The sequence below is a fragment of the Solanum pennellii genome, chromosome 2, assembly GCF_001406875.1.
Source record: "Solanum pennellii chromosome 2, SPENNV200".
NCBI classification, from domain to species: Eukaryota; Viridiplantae; Streptophyta; class Magnoliopsida; order Solanales; family Solanaceae; genus Solanum; species Solanum pennellii.
In genome coordinates, this window is record NC_028638.1 from 1,631,916 (window position 1) to 1,653,897 (window position 21,982).

The 21,982-nt window shown below is 33.0% G+C and overlaps 1 protein-coding gene across 1 annotated transcript; it reads left to right on the forward strand.

Moving 5' to 3' along the window:
- The first annotated feature begins 15,917 nt into the window (after positions 1–15,917).
- LOC107009532 lies at positions 15,918–21,152 on the forward strand. Its single transcript, XM_015208875.2, has 3 exons — positions 15,918–16,151; positions 16,530–16,573; positions 20,818–21,152. The coding sequence occupies exons 1-3, from the start codon at positions 15,998–16,000 to the stop codon at positions 20,881–20,883; spliced, it is 264 nt and encodes an 87-aa protein (XP_015064361.1). The 5' UTR covers positions 15,918–15,997; the 3' UTR covers positions 20,884–21,152.
- The last annotated feature ends 830 nt before the right edge of the window (positions 21,153–21,982 follow it).

A 21,982-nucleotide genomic window follows, 5' to 3' on the forward strand; every position in this document is an offset into this window, starting at 1 on the left:
TAAAATGTTGGGGTTTAGATTGGTTGGTTCGCTCACATAGTAGGATAAGTGTGGGTGCCAGTCCCGACACGTTTTGGGTCGTGACAATATAATATTCAAATGAGTCTAGTTCATATTATTTTAAATGTTGATGATAGTGTATTAAATTTACTATAATGAAATTAAAATAAAGAAAACAAATGTAATATTGTTCAAACAAATTTTCTATTATAAAGCTAGATATGAATGAATATTTATTTTTTGTGCTTAATTTTAGAATTAGATGATTTGTATATAATATAAATAAATAAACGTTACAAGTTCAAAATTAAAAAATCATTGATAAACTATATTCAAAAATATCTTATGAAATTATAATTTGTATAGTTTAATTTTACATGTAATGAGAAAGAACAAAGAACAGATGACAAAAAGATGAAGAAAAAGGAAAAAAGGAAGAGTGAATTAGGAAAAAATTAGAAGAAGATAAAGTTAGATAGTGATGGGTTCCATATTATTGTTGTTTACACGTATTTCTAGATGTTTAGAAAACAGTGGTAATAAAGACCTTACTTTAAAAGAGAAGAAGGTTAAATTAGTCTTTTCTCAATTCTGGTCAAATTCTGGTCGAGTAATTTCCTTAGATAGTCGCCATGTTTGGAAAATTATCTAGGAATATCACTAATGTTTGTTTTAGGACTATAATATCATTCAACTTTGCCTATTTTCCTCAAAATATACTTGACACAAAAAAATAAATTAATTCTCTTTATTTCTAGGGTGCCATGTCACATTATTTAATTTATTATTAATATTTTTTAAATTATTTTAAAGAATCGGAGGAACCCACATATTGTCTTGAAAAATCAGAGGAGCTCATAGTACAGCCCTTAATGTAATTTTTTTTACTGGATATAATATATGGGTTTGTCTATTTTTTTTAAAAAAATCTATCTATATATAATAGGAGAAGTAAAAAGTGTCACATATCAGCACCACAAATATTCAAGAATTTTAATTTTTCAAAAAACATTTTGAATATGCTCTAAAAATACAGTTAAAAACTTTTAATTGTATAACGACTTGATTTCTTTAGTTTGTGTGTTACAACAGGCTGTTTTCGCATTGTATATACATTACAGGGATCTGATATACTCCTTAACTTTGTCATTTAGAGCTGATATACCCCTTATTATGAAAGTGACTCACATATACCCCTACTTATAAACAAATGACTCACATATATCCTTTTCCTCTAACGAAAATGAAAAAAAATAATTTTAATCTAATTTATTATTTTTTTTAAAAAAAAATATAATCCCATATGAGTAAATTTAATCCTTGTCAAACATATTTTTCTGACTTTTTTTTGTTTCAATGACTAATTTAGAATTATTATCTTGATAATCATATTTATTTATGTTTCACTAATATTCTTGTAAAACTTATTGTAGATGACCAAATTTTTTTCTTCGAATACAAAAATCAAATTACAATGTAGACAAAAGAAATAGTTTAAATATTTTTTCTTTAAACTAAGCAATGAAAGAAAAAATATAAAATAAGGATAAGAAACTCAACTAATTATAATAAAAGAAGTCAAAAAATTATTTATGTATGAAAAAAATTAAAATATACCTTAAACTTTGATAGAAGAATCATATATATCTTTAAATAATTTTTAAAAAAAATTAAAAGTAAAAAGTATAAATTTAAAATTAATTTTTTAACTTTCGTTAAATGAATGGTATATGTGAGCTCATTTTGTAACGACAGGGGTATATGTGAGCCATTTGTATAACGGTAAGGGCATATATGAGCCACTTTCATAACGAGGGGTATATCAGCTCCAAATGACAAAGTTGAGGAATATATCAGACCCTTTTCCCTAAATTAAATTACAAGATAATAAATAATAATTTAAAACATTTTATTATGTATATAACTTAAAATAATTAATAATTGATATGTGATACTCATAAATAATAATATAGAAATATGACGATTTAAAAACTTTAGTACTTTTTTGGTTTAAACTTTTTTTTTAATCTTGTTGTTCATTTAATTTGTTATATTTTTGAAATTAACATAAAAATACATAAAATCTTGATGTAATAACTAAAGATATTTTTAAGAATACATAAGAAAAGAAATTGCATATGAAATTTAATTGATGCTCTAATTTCGTATTTATCATGTATATTAAAATAGAAGGAGTAATATGCACCGTTAGGAAGTAACGTAACTATAAATCATAGTGAATTAATAATATTGAAGAATCATATAAGAAATTTCCTTGACTTTCCTAAATTATTCATGTTATATGAAATAGAAAGAGTAACATATATTATTTGAAAATGACATAAAAAGAAATTAACAACAAATTATTAACCGCAAATAAATTTAATGAACTCTTTAAATTTGATTCGTATTAAATAATATATACCGACCCGACACCTAATATCTAGTATTCGTTCCTAGACTTTGGTGGAGACACCGATTTCATAGCCAATCTTCATGGTTTTTTAAAAAAAAAAGTGACATTAAGGTTTCAAAATAAATGGGTGGTGACATAAGTCTTAAGTATTAGGTGTAGGTGACAATTATGTGATTAATGATTAAGGATTGTGGAGTTGCCCTCAAGTTTATAAGTTGACAGTTTGGTCCACTGAATTAAATGAAGGGTAAAAGGGTAATTTCACAATACCTAATTTAACCAACTTTTGGTGGGAATTAAATAAGGGGTAAAATGATAAATTGACTATACCAAACCTAATTTAACCAATTTTGATGGGAAAATATCGAGCCAAAAGAGGAAATAAAAGCTTTTTTCCTCCGCCTCCAGCCGTTGTATTCGTCCTCTTCTTCTTCTTCTGCTCTCGTCTTTGCTTGCTTGCTTTCCTTTCTTCCTGCTCTCTTCATCTTCCTCTTCTTCTTCTTCTTCTTCTTATTATTTTCGTACATTGCGGATCTTCGCTGGTAGTGCTTGTGATTTCTTCTTCTTGAATCAGTTTTTTACCTAATCTAACTGGTGGACCAAATTTTGTTTTGTTCAATTGGAATTACTGCATAAGCGTTATACACCATTGTTTCTGGTAAGTACAATTAATATTTATTTAAAATCAATTCATTATCATATGATCTGGGTACCTGCAATTTTTTCAATAATTTGCATTTGCATTTACAACATATTGTTATATATGTTGCAATAGTTGACTATTATAACATATTATAGTCATATGTAGCAACATGTGATTTATTTTCACAACAAAACAGTCATATGCAGCAACATATGACTTACATCTTGCAACAGAATAGTCATATGTAGCAACATGTGATTTATTTTCACAACAGAACAGTCATATGTAGCAATATATGACTTAATCTCGCAACAGAATAGTCATATGTTGCGACATATGATATAACTAAAAAATGTAACATGTGATTTATTTTTCACAAAAGAACAGTCATATGTAGCAACATATGACGTACATCTCGCAACAAAATAGTCATATGTTGCTACATATGATATAACTAAAAAATATAGCAACATGTGATTTATTTTTCACAATAGAACAGTCATATGTAGCAACATATGACTCAAATATCGCCACAGAATAGTCATATGTTGCTGCATATGCTTCTTCATAATTAGTAATTGTTTTTTAAATTATTTTCTTCAGGTACAATGTCATTATTTGTAGGGATTGATTGTCGTGGTGAATGGGTCGAGAAGAAAAATCGATTCATATGGCATTGGGAGGATAGTAAAAGACGAGGAGCCGGTTCAGTAGGGATGTATGTCAAAAAAAATATATTGTATGATGAGTTCTTCAATTTAGTCGTGCAAAAGTCTGGATACAATTGTAAATCGCAAGATCTTGTCATGAGTTACATTCCCCATTTTTTTCATAATGAGAAGGTTTTACCTTTTAGAATAACTGATCAATCTAGTTTGAGTGTTTATTTGGGAGGAACAGAGAAACCGTCAATATTAAGAGTCTACGTGAAAGAAAATTCTATCAAGGAGGATCATAATGTCGACCAAGGCCAACAAGATATGTTTAATGATGAATTTCATCCTGCGGACATGAATAATCTTGATGATGAAATTGGAATAGGTGAAGGTGAAGGTGAAGGTGAAGCTCAAGCTGAAGGGTCAGACCTTGAGAGCAAGTTTCCTCCCACACCTATAGTTGGCAGCAACAATCCGTGTATTTCTCAAGCTTCACATGTGAATAATGTTAGAGATGATGAAACAGAATTTTATAAGGGAATGACATTCAAAAACAAGCAAGAACTGACAAATTCATTGAAAATTGCTTACTTGAAAAAAAGATTTTAGACTGAAAAAGGCGATCAATTCTCGTAATGTGTTTTTCTATAAATGTTCATATCTGGATTGCAATTGGCGGCTGAGGGTTGTGAAATTTACAAGTAGTGACGGTTTGCCATTAGAATCTATGAAAAGTACCATACGTGTGGTTCAGAGCATATTACAAGCCATAATCCCCACACCACGGCAAAAGTCATAGGTAAGTACTTTGAAAATAGATTTTCCAATGGTAAAGGCCCATCCACAAGAGACATGTCAAATCAACTCCGCACAGAATTGGTTGTAAGGTAAGGTATTGGAAGATTTATAAGGGCATGGAGCATGCAAAGTCTAATGTTAGGGGAACACATAAGCACGGGTACGCAGTGCTTAATGTGTACCAGTATATGCTTGAAGTTGCAAATCCAGGAAGCAAAACGACATTGTCGCTCGATGAAAATGGGAGGTTCCAGTACTTCTTTGTATCATATGCTGCTTGGATAATTGATTTTCAAGAAATGAGAAAAGTAATAGCCGTTGATGACACATTTCTAAGAAGCAAGTATGGAGGAGTTCTGCTATCGGCGGTGGCACAAGATGCCGAGAATAATATATTTCTAGTGGCTTTCTGTGTCGTGGACAAGGAATGTGATGCCTTATATGAATATTTTTTTCAAAATATGAGAAGCTTTGTAGATGATACTGATGAGTTGTGCATTATCTCTGATGGGCATCCAAGTATTCAAAAGATGGTTTCGAGAATCTACCCTGCATCTCATTATGATTGTTGCATGAGACACCTTGGGGAAAATATTCGAAATAACTTTCACAATTCAAAGGTAGTGTCCCATTTTTAGAAAGCACCAAAGGCGTAAGATATATGTGAGTTCAACGACCATTTCAATCAAATAAGAGATTTGGTACCAAAGACCGCTGAAGCTCTTGAACGTATTGGATTTCACACATGGAGTAGGGCATTTTGCTCGGGAAATAGGTACCATCTCAATTGAGTTTATTTTTATTTTATGTGTTTTGTTTGATTTTTATCTGTTGTTGTGTAGATATAACATTATGATGTAAAACATCGCGAAATCGGTGAATGCTATGTTTGATGTTGAAAGAGAATTTCCATTGTCGCTCTATTTGATGAAATAAACAGGAGATTTGCATTGTTATTTCACCAGAGGCGTATGGAACTGGTGCACTCCGCATATAGATTCGTTCCTTCAATTGAAAAAGACATATCAGAGTATGTCAATACGGGCAACAAGTTGTTGGCCCATCAAATCGCTAACTACAAGTTCAGTGTCACTGGTCATGGAGAAGTTGCTACTGTGGATCTACAAAGAAGAACTTGTACTTGTAGAATTTTTTATTTGGAAAAAATACCTTGTCTACATGTCATGTCAGTGATTCGATCCCAACATGGAGATGATTTTGGAAATCAGATTTACCTGTACTCCTCTCCATATTATTCAGTGAAAAAATACATATTGACATATTGTTAGAAAATTCACTCGGTGCCAATTGAAGATTCTTGGATTGTCCCTTTGGATATCATACAGAGAGAAATACCTCCTCTATATGTTGATCCAGGTAAAACCGGAAGAAGGACATATAAGAGACAGCGTGGAGTTGGTGAATCATTTTCAACAAGAAAAAATAAGTGTTCAGTGTGTAGGGACTTTGGCCATAAAAAAACTACATGCCCAAATCGAAATGCCCCATAAGAAGTGTTAAGCGTTGTGTTGTTGAATTTTAATGAATGTTCTTTCTTATTTGAGGATGATCTCTATTAATATACTATTTAAAAATGCCCTAATGCGTGATTTGTTTCTCTTCTTTGTTTCTGTGTCAACACATGTCAAATGTTGCTACAGGATATACTAGATGTGGCAATATATGCAACAAATGTTGCTACAAGAGAATCATCTGTAGCAACATATGCCACATGTTGTGATTTGCCTGTAGCAACATTTGTTGCATATGTTGCCACATATAATTTATCTAAAAGCACACTCCAACGTAATCATTATTTAAAAGTATATGTTGCTATAGATGATTATATGTAGAAACATATGACTCAAATGTTGCTACATATAATCATCTGTAGCAACATATAACTCAAATATTGTGACGGACGAATGTTGCGATATACGCATCAGCTGTAGCAATATTTAACTCAAATGTTGCTACATATAATCATCTGTAGCAACATGTACTTTTAAATAATGGTTACATGGGAGTGTGCTTTTAGATATATTAGATGTGGCAACATATGCAATAAATGTTGCTACAGACGAATCAGCTGTAACAACATATGCCACATGTTGTGACGGACGAATGTTGCTACATATCTGTAGCAACATATTACTCAAATATTGCTACATATAATCATCTGTATCAACATATACTTTTAAATAATGATTATGTGATAGAGTACTTTTAGATATATTAGATGTGACAACGTATGCAACAAATATTGCTACAGGCGAATCAGCTGTAGCAACATATGACTCGAATGTTGCTACATATAATCATCTGTCTTAATATACTTTTAACTTATGATTACGTGAGAGTGTGCTATTAGATAGTACCTTTTGTTTAATAATTAAGACTCTTTAGTTCACTCTGTTGAAACGTCATGTCTTGCAACATTTCAAAATTGTTGGCCTTTATAAGAACACAAGAAGGGAGAGATAAGTCAAAAATTGTCTTCTCTTCTTCTTCATTCTCAAAAATGGCTTCAACTAGTTTAAACCTCTTCGAATCCCTCCTGACTGAACTAGTAATTCTTATTGTTGAAAAGGTTGTTTCCTACTCTCTAGAAGATTTAGTTAGTGTTAAATTATGTTCTAGGTTCCTCAATGAATTTGATAATGAACATTCTGTATATCAGAAGGTTACATTTGGTCAGCTTTCCCACTGAACCTATATGAACGACGAATCAACATGCTGTATCTTTCATGAATATTTGCATAGCATCAGAGAACTTAGAAGCCTTATACAGAAAATGCGTGATAATTTTACTATTTTTAGTTCTTTTTCACCTTGAATCAATTTATTTTGTAATCTTAATGTGTTTTTTCTTTATGTTTGATTTTTCAATCGTAATGATCCAACTGCACTGAGAATGATTAAAAAGCAGCAGAAGGTGGCCACCGTGGTGCAGAGTATGTGCTTGCCGTAATTTCAATCTTTGGAGGCGGTATTTCCATGAGAGAAGGCTTGATGTACATTGCCAACATGAAAAAAACATGCCAGTAATAGTGAGAAGATGTCGACACTATTTGCGGTGCATTTTAAATTGAATGTGGGTGCAAGAACCTAATATTTTGGGTGTAAGACCCATTTGTTGCATTGTGCATCAATCCTAACAAAATGCCAGCAGGATTGGTTGGCCCAGAGGAAGTGACGATAAAGACTATATTCGTTGCGAATTGTGTACTTGTGATTTAGAACTACATTATCTAGTTAAATTTCTTCCCCATACTACTGCGTGAGAATAATTTAATTTAATCTGTGTTGAAGACGATGTTGATTTTATTATTTTTTGTATTTATTTTGAAATTACATATATGGCAACATATTATATTACATATGGTGAAAATGTTGTCTTCACTTGTTTTGTACTTATTTTTGAATTATGATATAACAAATTATGATCGTACACAACACACTCCATTGTTATACCTTATTATTATTGATTATTTATGTTCTAAATCACTAAATTTTGGTTCAAATTTTCATTTTTCCTTTTCTAAATTGATCAAATAGTCTATTAGTGTCTCAGTGATTTTTCATCTGTAGCAACCTATGTTGTTAAATTCACAATATATAACGAAATTGTTGCAACATATAATTATAACAAATGACTCTTTTAGAGCTTAATCAGTTAAATTGTCACGTAATTCGATATGTAACACCAATATATAGTCCTACAACATGTCTAAGTAACAAATTATGGTCGTTAACAACACTCTCCATTTGATTATAGCAATTATATTTATAAAGACAATCATCTCACTAGTTCATCATACATTGTCCGAGTAAATTCATATGATAGTTATATAACACCCTTCTAAATCGTTGTTCCAAATGTTATATCTTATTATTATTGATTATTTATGTTCTAAATCACTAAAATTTAGTTCAAATTTCAATTTTTCCTTTTCTTAATCGATCGAATCCTCTATTAGTGTCTCCTTGATTTTTCATCTGTTGCAACATATGCAGTTTCTATTGTTAAATTCACAACATATAATAAAACTGTTGCAACATATAATTATAACAAATGAATCTTTTGGGGCTTAATTTAATTAAATTGTTATTTACTCGATATGTAACACCAATATATAGTCCTACAACATGTCTAAGTAATAAATTATGGTCGTTAACAACATTCTCCATTGGATTATAGAAATTATATTTATAAAGACAATCATCTTACTAGTTTATCATACATTGTCCTAGTAAATCCATATGATAGTTATATAACACCCTTCTACATCGTTGTTCCAAATGTTATACCTTATTGTTATTGATTATTTATGTTCTAAATCACTAAAATTTGGCTCAAATTTCCATTTTTCCTTTCCTAAATCGATCAAATCGTCTATTAGTGTCTCCTTGATTTTTCATCTGTAGCAACATATGCAGTTTCTGTTGTTAAATTTGCAACATATAACAAAACTGTTGCAACATATAATTATAACAAATGACTCTTTTTAAAAAGTGACCCAATGATAGGCAAAGCTCATTCTGTTTGACAAAAAGTAAAATAGGCCCAACCCATTCTAGAATACGTTTTCATTTTCATTTCAAGAATAGGTTTTTCAAATTTTTCATCTTTGCCGCTTCAGTTTTGGCGCCTTTTTCCACTCTCTCTCTCTCTCTCTATCCAGGGATGTCCTATCTCCTATAGGACTTGTCGCTTCACATTAAATGTAATAATCTTATTTGATTTTTTGTCATTCACACTGTTCTATATTTAATTCGCCTTTGGTTAAACAAAATTTCAGTACTCCCATGGTATGATGTCAAATGCTATACTAAGTCGAATTTGTGATGATGAAAATGATACTATGTTGAATATTAAAATGTGTTGCAAACATGGAGATATACTTTCAATGCAAATTTCATGGTCAAAAGACAATCCAGGTCGCAGATTTTGATCTTGTTCACGATATCGTGTATGTATGTTTATTTCTAAAATATTTGGAGATTTCAGATCTCTTTATTTTTTTTAATTTAAATTTATTTCTTTGTGGTATTTTAGGAGAATTCATGCAACTTCTTTAGATGGAGGGATCGTGAAGATGTTGATTACGATCCAAGTTCGTTATTATCCGATTGGCAAATAAAATTAATGAGTTGGACACTGTTGATGAAAGTCATATCAAAAGAAGTACCGAATGGGGGATGAAGGAGAAGAAAAAGATCAAATGTTGTAGCATCTGGAAGCTAATGTTGGTGTTCTTTTTTTTTTCTTGTATTTTTAAGCATTACCAAGAAGAATTTTGTAGAGGATACAAAATTATTATGTAGTTATGTACAACTAATACAATTATCATAGTTGTGGAATTAAATAGACGTAGTTTTGCACTCCTGATCAAACAACAAATTATTATGTAGTCGTGACGGACGAATATTGATATATACGCTTCCGTTGTAGCAACATATGACTCAAATGTTGCTACATATAATAATTCGTAGCAACATATGATTCACATGTTGCTACATATAATCATTAGTGGCAACATATGCAACAAATGTTGCTACAGGCGAATCATCTGTAGCAACATATGTCACATGTCGTGACGGACGAATGTTGCGATATACACATCAGCTGTAGCAACATATGACTCAAACTTTGCTACATAAAATCATCTGTAGAAACATATGACTCAAATATTGCTACATATAATCAGTTGTAGCAACATATGACTCAAATGTTGCTACATAAAATCATCTGTAGAAACATATGACTCAAATGTTGCTATATATGATCATCTGTAGCAACATCTGACTCAAATGTTGCTACATAAAATCATCTGTAGAAACATATGACTCAAATGTTGCTACACATAATCATCTGTAGTAACATTTGACTCAAATGTTGCTACATAAAATCATCTATAGATACATATGACTCAAATATTGCTACATATAATCATTTGTAGCAACATATGACTCAAATGTTGCTACATATAATCACCTATAGCAACATATGACTCAAATGTTGCTACAGATAATCATCTGTAGCAACATATGTCACATGTCGTGACGGACGAATGTTGTGATATACGCATCAGCTGTAGCAACATATGACTCAAATGTTGCTACATATTATCATCTGTAGCAGCATATGGCTCAAATGTTACTACATATAGCAACATATGTAAAAATGTTGCTACATGAGAATCATCTGTAGAGACATATGCCAAACGTTGTGACAGACAAATTGATAAAATAAATATTGTCTTGAAATAAGGTGACAGACTGGAAGTTTTTGAAATCCCAAAAATATTAATTACATTGTCTTTAAGATAAAATAAAATAACATAATTGATAAATTAAACATTGTCTTTAATTACAAGAATAATGTCAAGGCTTTAAGCTCTGAGATATTATCCCATAAGCCCAAATATATTGCATCCGTTCAATTAGACTGTCACATAACAATGAACTGGATGGATGCAATTCTGTCCGACTAATGAAATGCTCAATGAATGCAATGGAATATGACCCGCACGCCGATCCACTTGCATTTTGTACCATAGGTTCTATTCGACCGTTAAATTCCCATGGTTGAGTGAGAAACTTCTCTCGCGTATGATTCATTATTCCACTTTGCTTCAGCAATTTAGGTAGCAACTCGAAGACAGGTTGTATGAGTGTGAAAAACTTGTCATGTTCCACCACTAAGTTGCATTCATAAACATTGATCAATCCCTCGTGCAAGATAATCTCGAGATTCATGAAATGGTTACCTGACGTGTTCATGACTGTCAAAATCCTTTTTGCATCAATCCAATTCATGCCTTCAGGAGTTGTCCTAATACCCCTGTCATAGTCAATCATATCATCATCCCATACAAAGTCATCTAGTAACTGACTCATGCTTTTACCACCTGACATTATTGCCTCATCGCTCATTTGATTATATCTATGTAGGAAGTTCATATAGAAGTTGAGATCCAAGATTCTATCTCTGGGATCATAGTAGTCTGGGTATTTTCAATGCCTCTGACACATGAGGTTAAGGATTTCGTCAATATACTGAAATAAAAAATAATATTAAATAGTTAGAAAGAGTAGTCACCGAAAAGACATAAGAAATAGTAATTAATATAAAAAGTAGGATTACCCAGTCTTCCCACCAAACTGTTAGGCTTGTCATATTCCTAAAATCTTTACCGGTAAAAACATGCATGTTGTATTCATTCGAATATCCTTTGCACTGTCACCTTAATTATTGCTTCTTTTTCAGCTACAGAGAGACGCCTATAAATATTCAACTTTTTATACTTCGTCACCACTTCCTCCATTACGACCCTTGAAATTTCTCCAAACATCTTCCTCTTTAAACTTCGCATTGCCTTGGCAAACGATTCTTTTCTCCGCTTGGCCTTTGGAGTATATGTATGCCGCACATTTTTGATACAATGCCCTTCACACCCCTCTTATTTTTTAATTCATTGACAGCTTCACTCAATTCTTGTAGATACATGATAGAATCTTCATCATGTTTCTTACACTTCTCACAGAGAAAGCCACAACATCGTCTACAAGAGGTAGCCCATTCGTGTTGTCCTGCACCAGCAGTAGCAACAACACCAACACCAGCACCATCATCAACACCAACACCAACACCAACAGCATCATCATCAGCAGTACCATAAAAAACAACTAATTCATTAATGACTTCATTAGGAACTCTCTCTCTTTTGATGGTTGTTGCTCCAACCAACACCATTTTAACTCTATCCACAACAAGATCAAAAATGGTTTCAACCAACCCTAGAGTTATTAGATATGACATTGTAATTCCTCTTCTGTTGGGGTAATCCATGGATGGACAACCTAAAATTATAAAGATGAGTCATTAGTAAAAATTATCTGTTGCTACAGATGAATTGTATGTTGTAACATGTATGACAAATGTTGCTACAGATGAATCATCTGTAGCAACATGTGTCACATGTTGCAACACATGACTCGTTTGTAGCAACATGTTACCCATGTTGCAACAGACAATTCATCTGTAGAAACATTTGTGGCACATGTCGCAACATATGATTCGTCTGTAGCAACATTTGTGTCACATGTAGCAATAGATGTATCATCTGTAGCAACAAGTGACACAAATGTAGCAACATATGCCTGTAATATACTAATAATAACTTACTGCATCAAAAGGAGGGTTAAAAAGATCTGGAATATGCCCTTCTTTAGTAGTTTTTGTTCTTGTCATCAACCATCTCATCATCCTTGGGGATGATATCTCTTTTTTTGCAATAACTTGATGGGTCAAATAAGAAATGACTTCAAATATCCAGCCTATAAAAAAAGAAAACCTGTTAATAATCAAATGTTGAATTATTACTTAATATAATATAAAAAGATTAAAAATATAAAGCTTTACCATGGAAGCCCATGGAAACCTAAAAGAGTTACTGGTCTTTTCTCCTAAAGGCCTCAACATGTAGTCGACAGTTAGATGCAAGATCTCCTGACCCCACGGGTAGTTTTTGAAAGCTTCAATATTCTGACAGAAATTGACATACTTTAAAAGTATGTTGTTACCCGGATCCTTCGGCAAACGTATATTATGTGTAAATCAAAGTAAGAAGAATGACTCCTTGTGCTTTCTTGGTGTATCCTCCCGTTCCAACAAACTTAATAAGTCAGAATTTTTAGAACTTTTGTCAACAAGGGACATCAAGTCCTGCTCCTTAGCTGGCAGTGAATGTTGTCCTGCTTCTTTTACTTCTTTAACTGCTTTCTTTCTTCGTGGTTCTGTTTTAACAATGTATTCAGGGATGGGCTCAACAGGAGGATGACATTTTAGCCATATAACTATGGCAAACTCTCTTATGCTAAAGAAAACTAGCATGCCACAATAATTAATCAGAATCTCATCCTTCTTATTGGGATTTTAAAAAATGAATATTCTTTTCAGAAGTTCATACACGATGGTCATTTGAAAACGTGGAAGTGGATCAATGGGTAAATCAAGAAAATGACCAAAACAACTAGTTCTGAAAAAATCTTCCAATTGATTTCTCTTGAGGATATCCCTGAATTTGACGAAAGGTCTTCCCAGGACTAACCTAATAATGCTGTCACCATTAGCATCAGGCTGTTGATGCACAGGGAAAGTGTCTGCATTGATGATTTTAATCCCATCATCACCATTAGCATTGAACTCTTCATGAAGTTCTTGTTCTTCTTCATGAACTTCATTTGTTTTTTCTTGTTGTGCCTCAACTGCTACTTCTGTATTTTTCCCTTCTTCTTCTTTCTGAACTTTAGTTATTTTCCCTTGTTCCTCAACTTTTTCTTGTTTTCCATCTTCTTCCTCCTCTACTTGTCTTTGTTCATATTCATTTTGACAAAATTCTACTTCTGCTTGAGAAGAAGAAACTGCTTCAGTTGCAAGATTTTCTAAAAGTATAGTATTTTCGTTCCTCTTCCTAGCAATTTTAGGCCTACTCTTCTTCTGGATCTTCAGATGTATCAATATCAAATTTTCTTTTGATAGGAGCCATTATATTTGTGTTGGCAACCACAAAAACAAAAAATTTGAAAGCCCCAAAATGAGCTACAACCACAAGTCAAAAAAGGGCAATAAGGAGATAAGCAAGCAAATGCATTTCAAACCCTAATTAAATATTACCTGATAAGATATATATCAACGATAAAGTGGAAATTATGAGGACAACACAACATCGCCTTTTCTAAAAAAGATGATCTGTGAAAGAAGGAAGAGAAGAAGAGAAGAGAAGAGAAGGAGAAATGTACTGTACTAGCAAAGGGAGAGGAGAAAACTGAAATTAATTATTAGTATAAATAAATAAATCTTGGAATACGAAACGACACATTTATAGAAGAGAGGAGATAGGAGGAGAAAAGGGAGAGGAAAATAAAAATTAAAGTCGTTTAATTTTTTTTTAATTAGGATAATTCAAACTGTGACATATGTTGCCACATATATACTTTATGTTGCTACATATATACGATCTGTTGCCACATATAATTTTGTCGTATTTATTACTACAGAAATTACATATGTTGCGACGCATACTATCTGTTGCTATAGATGATTCGCTCTATTGCCACATATAATTTTGATCCTTTCCATCATAATTGACATTTGTTTAAACAAAATCGAAATAATCATAAAAAATATTTTAATACATAGCCACCTATCTAATTAATGATCGTAAACACAATATTTTCATCGATCTTAGCTTTTTTTTTTAGTTCTACGCATCTCTGGGTCTTCATTGTCGCTAACTTAACTATTTCGAGTCTTTACAACTGTGAAGTGTTCTTGGATCTTTGCACATCAATATTATGACATTTTCTTAAAAATATTAGTGACTTTTTTTAACACGACTAATAAAATAATCATGTTGCTGCTCACATTCTTCGCATAGACAAAAAGAGCATTTCATGTTAGAAGATTGAGTTGTTGTCATGGATGAAGCTTCTTGTATCATTTCATCTATAAGGTAAATAAAAAAATATAGAGATTTTACAATTCATTATAAAATAATAATAGCAGTATGTTGCAATCGATGCATAGTTTGTTGCGATAAATTAACATTATGTTGCCACATATGTACCTGCTGTTGCGCAACATATACATCTTATCTAGCAACAGATGCATCATATGTTGACACATCTGTACAGATTATTGCAACATTTGAATCTTATGTGGGAACAGATGACCAACATATCACTAAAATGTGGCAACATACCGCTAAATATATTTTGGACGCCTGAACAACACTATATTTCTAAAATCATATGAACAAAATGACCAAAAAAAAAAAAGAACAACAGTAACAAAAAATGACTTTTCACTGAATGATAACTTACAAATACAGATACATTTCCTCAAAATAAGTTTTTTTGAGTTGGCTGATTTTCTTTCAAAAATGATAAATAATACACACCATTAAGTCGATTATTCATTTATTACACCTACAGAACATTTTATTGTTCATTAATCTAAGAAAAAACTTCAAAAATTGTAAAGTATTTCAAAAAATAACTTACCCATTTCTAGTCGAACACGTTACAGTTTAAAAAGATGAGAGAATAATGGAGGACTAGAGAGGAAGAGTAACAACTGCAGAGGAAGAATAACAACGAATTTTCGAATTTTCAAAGAAAAAGATGAACAATACTCCAAGGGAAGTTGAAAAGAAGAGAGAGAAAGAGAGGAAGAGAGATAATTTTTTTTCTATTAAATAATTTAATTTGAATTATAGAAATATGCTTTTTTTATATTTTATAAAAAATTAAAAAGTTTTAATTTAATCCTATACTTAATTAATTACATTTTAAAAAGAATCTTACTAGCTCCTGTACCAAAAACAAAAACGACACTTATTTGACACCTTTCACTTAATTTTCTCAATCTTCATTCGTATCGTTTTATTTTCCAGCAACTTCTACTTCATATTGGCCATGGCTGCTGCAACGGCATCGACTAGGTTTCATATTCGTGGGAGCTTCCAACATAAGGGCAACCTACAAAACTCGACTCCAAAACGGGTTAAAGCTTTTCAATCGCCCACAGAAGCTCGACGTCCTCAGAACGTCTCCGGAGAGTTCTTTGTCGGTAACATTATATTCCGATCCTGCTTCATTTGCAAATAGTTTTGAGTCTATTCATCCAAAAATCCCTATACCTATTTTCGCACAACTGTGCACTAGGTTAAAACTTTACTCAAACTTCATCATTTTTTGTTTTGTTGATACTCATCATTAGCTCTACTGCCTTTTTTCTTTTTCTTCATTTTCATAAACTCTTTCTCAACTGCTTATTGTTTGAATTATTCATTTGTCGCTATTGGGTAATAATTAGTAACATTAATTATTGGATACTTGCTTGCTCAATACATATGACATAACTCCAGATGTACTTCCTCAATTATATTTTAATCATGTAAGTTCAATCATGTTCTTATTTCATTAACCAGCTATGTTTAACTTGCAGATCATACATGCATAGACTGTGATACCTGTCGATGGATGGCTCCGGTAATTGTTAATACTTCTTAATATCAATCTTATGCACCAGCATTTCACACTATGGTTCCATCATTTTCTTTCAAGTTATATGAAAATAAACCATGATGCATGTGAACAATTGATCCACGTTTCATTGGACTTGCATTTATGACAATAACGATGTGTATTACTATTCAAAATTCAGAATGAATTTTGTAGGTAAAACCTCTGTATGATGGGAAACTGGATTTACCCATATCTCTTGTTTAATCATTTTGTATACTCTTAGTGGTGAAATGAGTTGAGAGTTATTGCCCTTTTGTCTTAACAATACTAGGAAACAGGAAGGATTTCCGCAGTTACTGTAAACTTGGTTGTATGGATATTTAGTTCAGTTAGAAGAAAGCTTTAGATAAGCTGCAATGTTTAAATAGTTGAGGAAGAATCTACAAGAACAGAATACACAAGCACACTAGAAGGATTGACAACAATTTTCAGAACTCTTACCAGAACATTGGTGGTTAAGATGATAAATAACTTGAAGTGTGGAGATCAAAGGAAAGCCCAGAAATATGTTGATTGCATCAATGCTTGGAATAAAAGTTACGCATTAATGTTGAAGGAGTGGGACAACAGCACCAAAGTTCTTTTATCCAATGACGATTGCCTAAAGGAGGTACAGTTTTAAATTTTAAGGGACAATATACATAAAAATGGGAAAAAGATGGAAAACATGGAACAATTGAGTGTGTATGTCCTCCAATGCTGTTGGATTACGTGAAAAATGAGAGGGGAGAATATAATTAGGATAACAGTATTGTTTGGGGAATCAGTCTAGCAAGAAGAATGAACTGTAAAGACCTTTCTGATAACATGAGGTTGAGCAAGTAGTTAAGAATTGTTTCGCAGATAAAGACTCCAGACCAAACGGTTTTACTCCTGCTTTACCCATATGTGTCGATTGTTGGCTAAATTATATATGACCGATGTACTTTTTCTACGACATATTGCAAAGAAGCACCACCTTGGTCTAGCATTAATGAATTCTTCATATTTACGAACTTGTTTGTGTGTTCAGTGGTGTGGCAGACTGTGTTGTCAAAGACATGCTTGAGACCTGAAGAGAGGCTCAAAACATGTTGATGCCAAATATTTGCATTGACCTCAATACCCTGAATGGTTGTCATGCATTGGTGTGATTGTGATACTATGTGACCATACTGACCATGCTGAGAGTAGAAAGTGTAAAGTCCATCTTCCTCTTCACCAATCACTCTCACCTTCCCAGATCCCAGGTCCTGAAAAACACAACAATTTTGAAAAAATGTGACACAACAATTCAAATCTTTTGTCACTTGAGATACTGACATAAGATTGAACTTGAAAGCTGGTACACATAACACTCTTCTAAGAACATCGCCTCCTCCTATGTGACAATCTCCAATATGTGAATCCTTGGCAGAAGTACCAGTTGGCAACTGAACTTGATCTGCATTCTCTATCAAAACTGAATTATATAAACATGTAGGATCTCTTACTATATGATGGGATGCACCAGTGTCTACAATCCACTTCAAAGAAGCAGCTGAAGGCAAATGATTACCTGTCATATTAGCAGTGCCATTTATGTCATCAAGTTTAGTTTAATCAAGCATTTTGAGTAGTTTCTGATGTTGCAATGGTGTGAATTAAGGCATAGGCACATGCTGCTGAGATACAATATGTTGTGAAGGAGGAATATATGGAAATTGCATTTGCATCTGATCATGATATGACAACTGCATCTGAGGATATGTAAATTGCATCTGATTATGAGATAATTGAGTTGGCTCTGATTTATCAGATTGATACTGTTGCGATAAATGCCCTGCATGATAAGTAGAATTGCCAGCAACAACTGTATCTCTTTTACCTTTGTAATTAGCTGGATATGCAATCAGTTTATAACAGTTACCCTTAAGATGACCAGTTTTGTGATAAAAATCACATTTCAGTAGTTTGTTACAATCAGCCCTCATGTATGTTTATGACTGCTAGGACCAGACTTAGAAGTAAACATTGCAGTAGGAACCATATCAGGCATCATTCTACTTGATCCGGCTACCATTCTTTGACTTTCATCTTGATTAACCATAAGATAAGCTTGATTGATGCTAGGAAGTAGTGGCATTAACAAGATTTGGATTCTAGCTTGACTATAATTGTCGTTAAGCCCCATAAGAAATTGCAACATTCTCTGATGTTGTGATTGCTCAAAAAATTCCTTAGATGTAGAGCATGTACAAGCAGGAGGAGGCATTATGGAATCATACTCATCCCACAAATCCTTCAGTCTAGAGTAATACAGTGATACAGATGAAACACCTTGAACAAGAGTAAAATTTCCTTATGCAACTGAAAAATACGAGAAGGCACAACAAGCGCATGTGGTCGCCAAGTAATATAGTGATTCGAGAGTCGGATATCCTAACCGCAGGGATTTATGACCAACAATTTATTGGACTTCTCTATTACTAACTAATTAAACAAGTAGTTTCACCAAAAGTTGATTTGATTACAAACTACTACAAAATTATAAAACTAGGTTATTTATGCTAATAAGTAATAAATGAAGCTATTTCACACTTAGAATTAACACAGAGAGATGAGCATTCCTGTGTGGTGGTTGGTGCACCAATTCTATTGAGTAATCAAAATACTTCCTCCTAATCTGAATTATTGACAATTGCTACAGATTAATCTGATTAGTATTCTCTGGGTTACTACTCACTTGTTCAAAGTACGTCGCCTCTTCTATTCCTAAGAAATTGATTAATGTTTACAACATTGAATCGAACGTGGCAGCTAGATATATTCCCATCCTAGTCGCAAAACCTCTGGGAGTTAGATCAAGCTCTCTTTAACCTTTCCCTTATCTAACACCGTCTTTCCCTAGTCTAACAACGCCTTTCCCTAATATGTTTGTTATATTGTTGATATAATTTAAATGTGCTAAACAATCAAGCAACTAATCCCAAGACTAAGAAACAATCACAAACTGATCATCAAACTAAGATAAAACTCTTTTTCGAACGAAAATATTCATTGCTCTTCCACAAACTCGTAACAAGGGGTATCATCCACTTATGTTCATCACAACAATCAGATGAATTTTAGAAGTGAAAAGCAGCAACTAATAATTGGAAGATAGAAAAATACCGATGATTTGTGACTCTACTGTGCTCCAAAGCATAAAAACCTTGTGTGAAATATCCTAATCCTTCCTAAAATTTGTTTTTGGGCTATTTATAAGAGCAGCAAAATTTCTTAGATGGACTATCCAAGCCCACAAAGGATTAGGTAAGAAACTGAGCTCTAGCTGCTCTTGGATGCACTACATCGACCAACGCGCGCGACAGGGGGAGCACCGTATCGACCAACGCGGCCAACACTTGACCATTTCAGAAACTTCTTCAGTGTGATAGAGGACGTTCCACTTTGACAAACACTTTGAATTAGTCGAGATAAATGTTGCACCATGTCGATCACTGCATCCAACGGTTGGTGAAATTTTTCTTATGTCTCATATCTGCTGGATGCGGCACATTGGTCAACACTGCCAGTTTGGACGTGATAGAGCATGACCACACAGAGCCTTTGATTTCTATCACTTAAGCACTCAAAAGTGATAGAAATGCAAGTAAGTGATGTGTAAAGACATATAAATGCACCCAACGTCTGCAGACATCCACACCAACTTGTGGGGCATTAAAAACAACTAGCAAATTTCCTTTAGTTTACTAGTTTAGGTCTCTTTGTTATTCTGATTTTTGATACTTATTTTATACTTAATAGCTTCTTCATATTTAGGATTTGTTTTCACGTAGGTTCCTCCATTACCTAAATTTTCTGTAAGCTATTAGTCTTGCTCAGTTTTGTATGCACTACACTGGCTATATAAAAACCAATACAATGATCAATAAAACTCAAGTTCATCAGCTACCATTTTTACTCTTTGTAACAAATCTAATCGTTTTATATCCTTGTTGATGTTAACCTCAAATTATTATTTATGATAAGAAGTGAGTCATAGTAAAGTCAGTGTGTTTCATGAGTTGTTGTGTGCTTTACTTTAGGTGACTCCTTTGCATCACTTCTGATGCATATAAGGAGTTGTTTCTCTTTGCTAGTTGTAGTTTTTTCTCTTTAAATAGCACTCTTAGACAATGGTTTTTATAAATGAATTTGCAATCCTAGACAATGATATCTTAATATTGACATTAAATTGATTTCAGGTAGATCAGTCAACTACTGCCGTAGAGATTAAGCTGGAGGGGAGTGGAACCATGGAGCCTCGGTGACGATGTCACACTTGTACATACACCTGGACATACAGAAGTGTGTAAATTGTTCTTGTGCCTTAGTAGCTTAGTCGACATATAGTCCATTGTTTATCTTGTTACTTTAGGGATAACTATAACTGTGATTTTAATGTTTTAGCAGTTTCTGATGGTCCCAATTGCTAACCGACATGCAATTCACTTTCTATCATTGTAATTTAAGGATCAATGTGATGGTGATTTCAATATTATACTGTAACTTAATGATTATTTCTAGTTATCTTGCGAAATCATGGTTCAGACTTTCAAATTACCAATTCTAACTCTGTTTTTTGGTACCGTCATAACGGTAGGGGTCAGTATGCTTGCTATACAACCCACATAAGGTGCTTTTTACTGGAAACCACTTCAACTATGGGTGAACTTGGCTGGACCATTGACGAGCGATATAACAAGTTTTCAGGTGCATGATCTTGACATTTTTATTATGCTATGATGTTATTGTTGTTGTAGTGGTGATAATAAATGGGTAGTGGATATAGGGTGGATGTTTCCCCCTTATAGAGTGAAAATGTTGGCGGAGCATATTCCAATGAAGCTTACCTTGAAAGTGCTCTCAAGATAACTGAGTAAAATGATGTAGTGGAATAATGAACCCATATATCAGCCAAATGGAACTTGATCTGCTTCCAAGTATTAATGGTTCATCATCCCTCACATTATCTTTGCCTGTTTTACCTTTAGCAGTGGACCTAAAATAAAAAATGTGGAAGAAGAGATTGATCTTTTTTGAAAGACTTGTAATATATATCGTATTCAGCAAGTTAGCAGATGTATGCACTCTCTGAATGAATCTGAAAATATTGTTCGTATGGAAAATCACTGATATGGACAAACTTAGATCTTAGGGATCTCCGCTCTGAATAAGTAATTAACAGATGTCAAGGTGGGGCAATCTGCTCCATGGTCATTGCCTAATTGGAGGTGGGGATAATGTAATTTCAATTATAGTGTGAAAAAGTAAGTGGAGGAGATACAATTTCCCTTTATGGCTCCCATTTTGATGCATCATTGATTATTTGTGGGGTGATAAGTTAGCCATCTTTTGTCCGTTTAGTTC

What these genes read in the sequence shown, in the direction of transcription:
- LOC107009532 (XM_015208875.2), top strand. Translation starts at nt 15,998, where the DNA reads ATGGCTGCTGCAACGGCATCGACTAGGTTTCATATTCGTGGGAGCTTC. An exon ending in CTCCGGAGAGTTCTTTGTCG is followed by an intron (nt 16,152 to 16,529) that starts GTAACATTATAT and finishes TTTAACTTGCAG; the next exon opens with ATCATACATGCATAGACTGT. An exon ending in CCTGTCGATGGATGGCTCCG is followed by an intron (nt 16,574 to 20,817) that starts GTAATTGTTAAT and finishes AATTGATTTCAG; the next exon opens with GTAGATCAGTCAACTACTGC.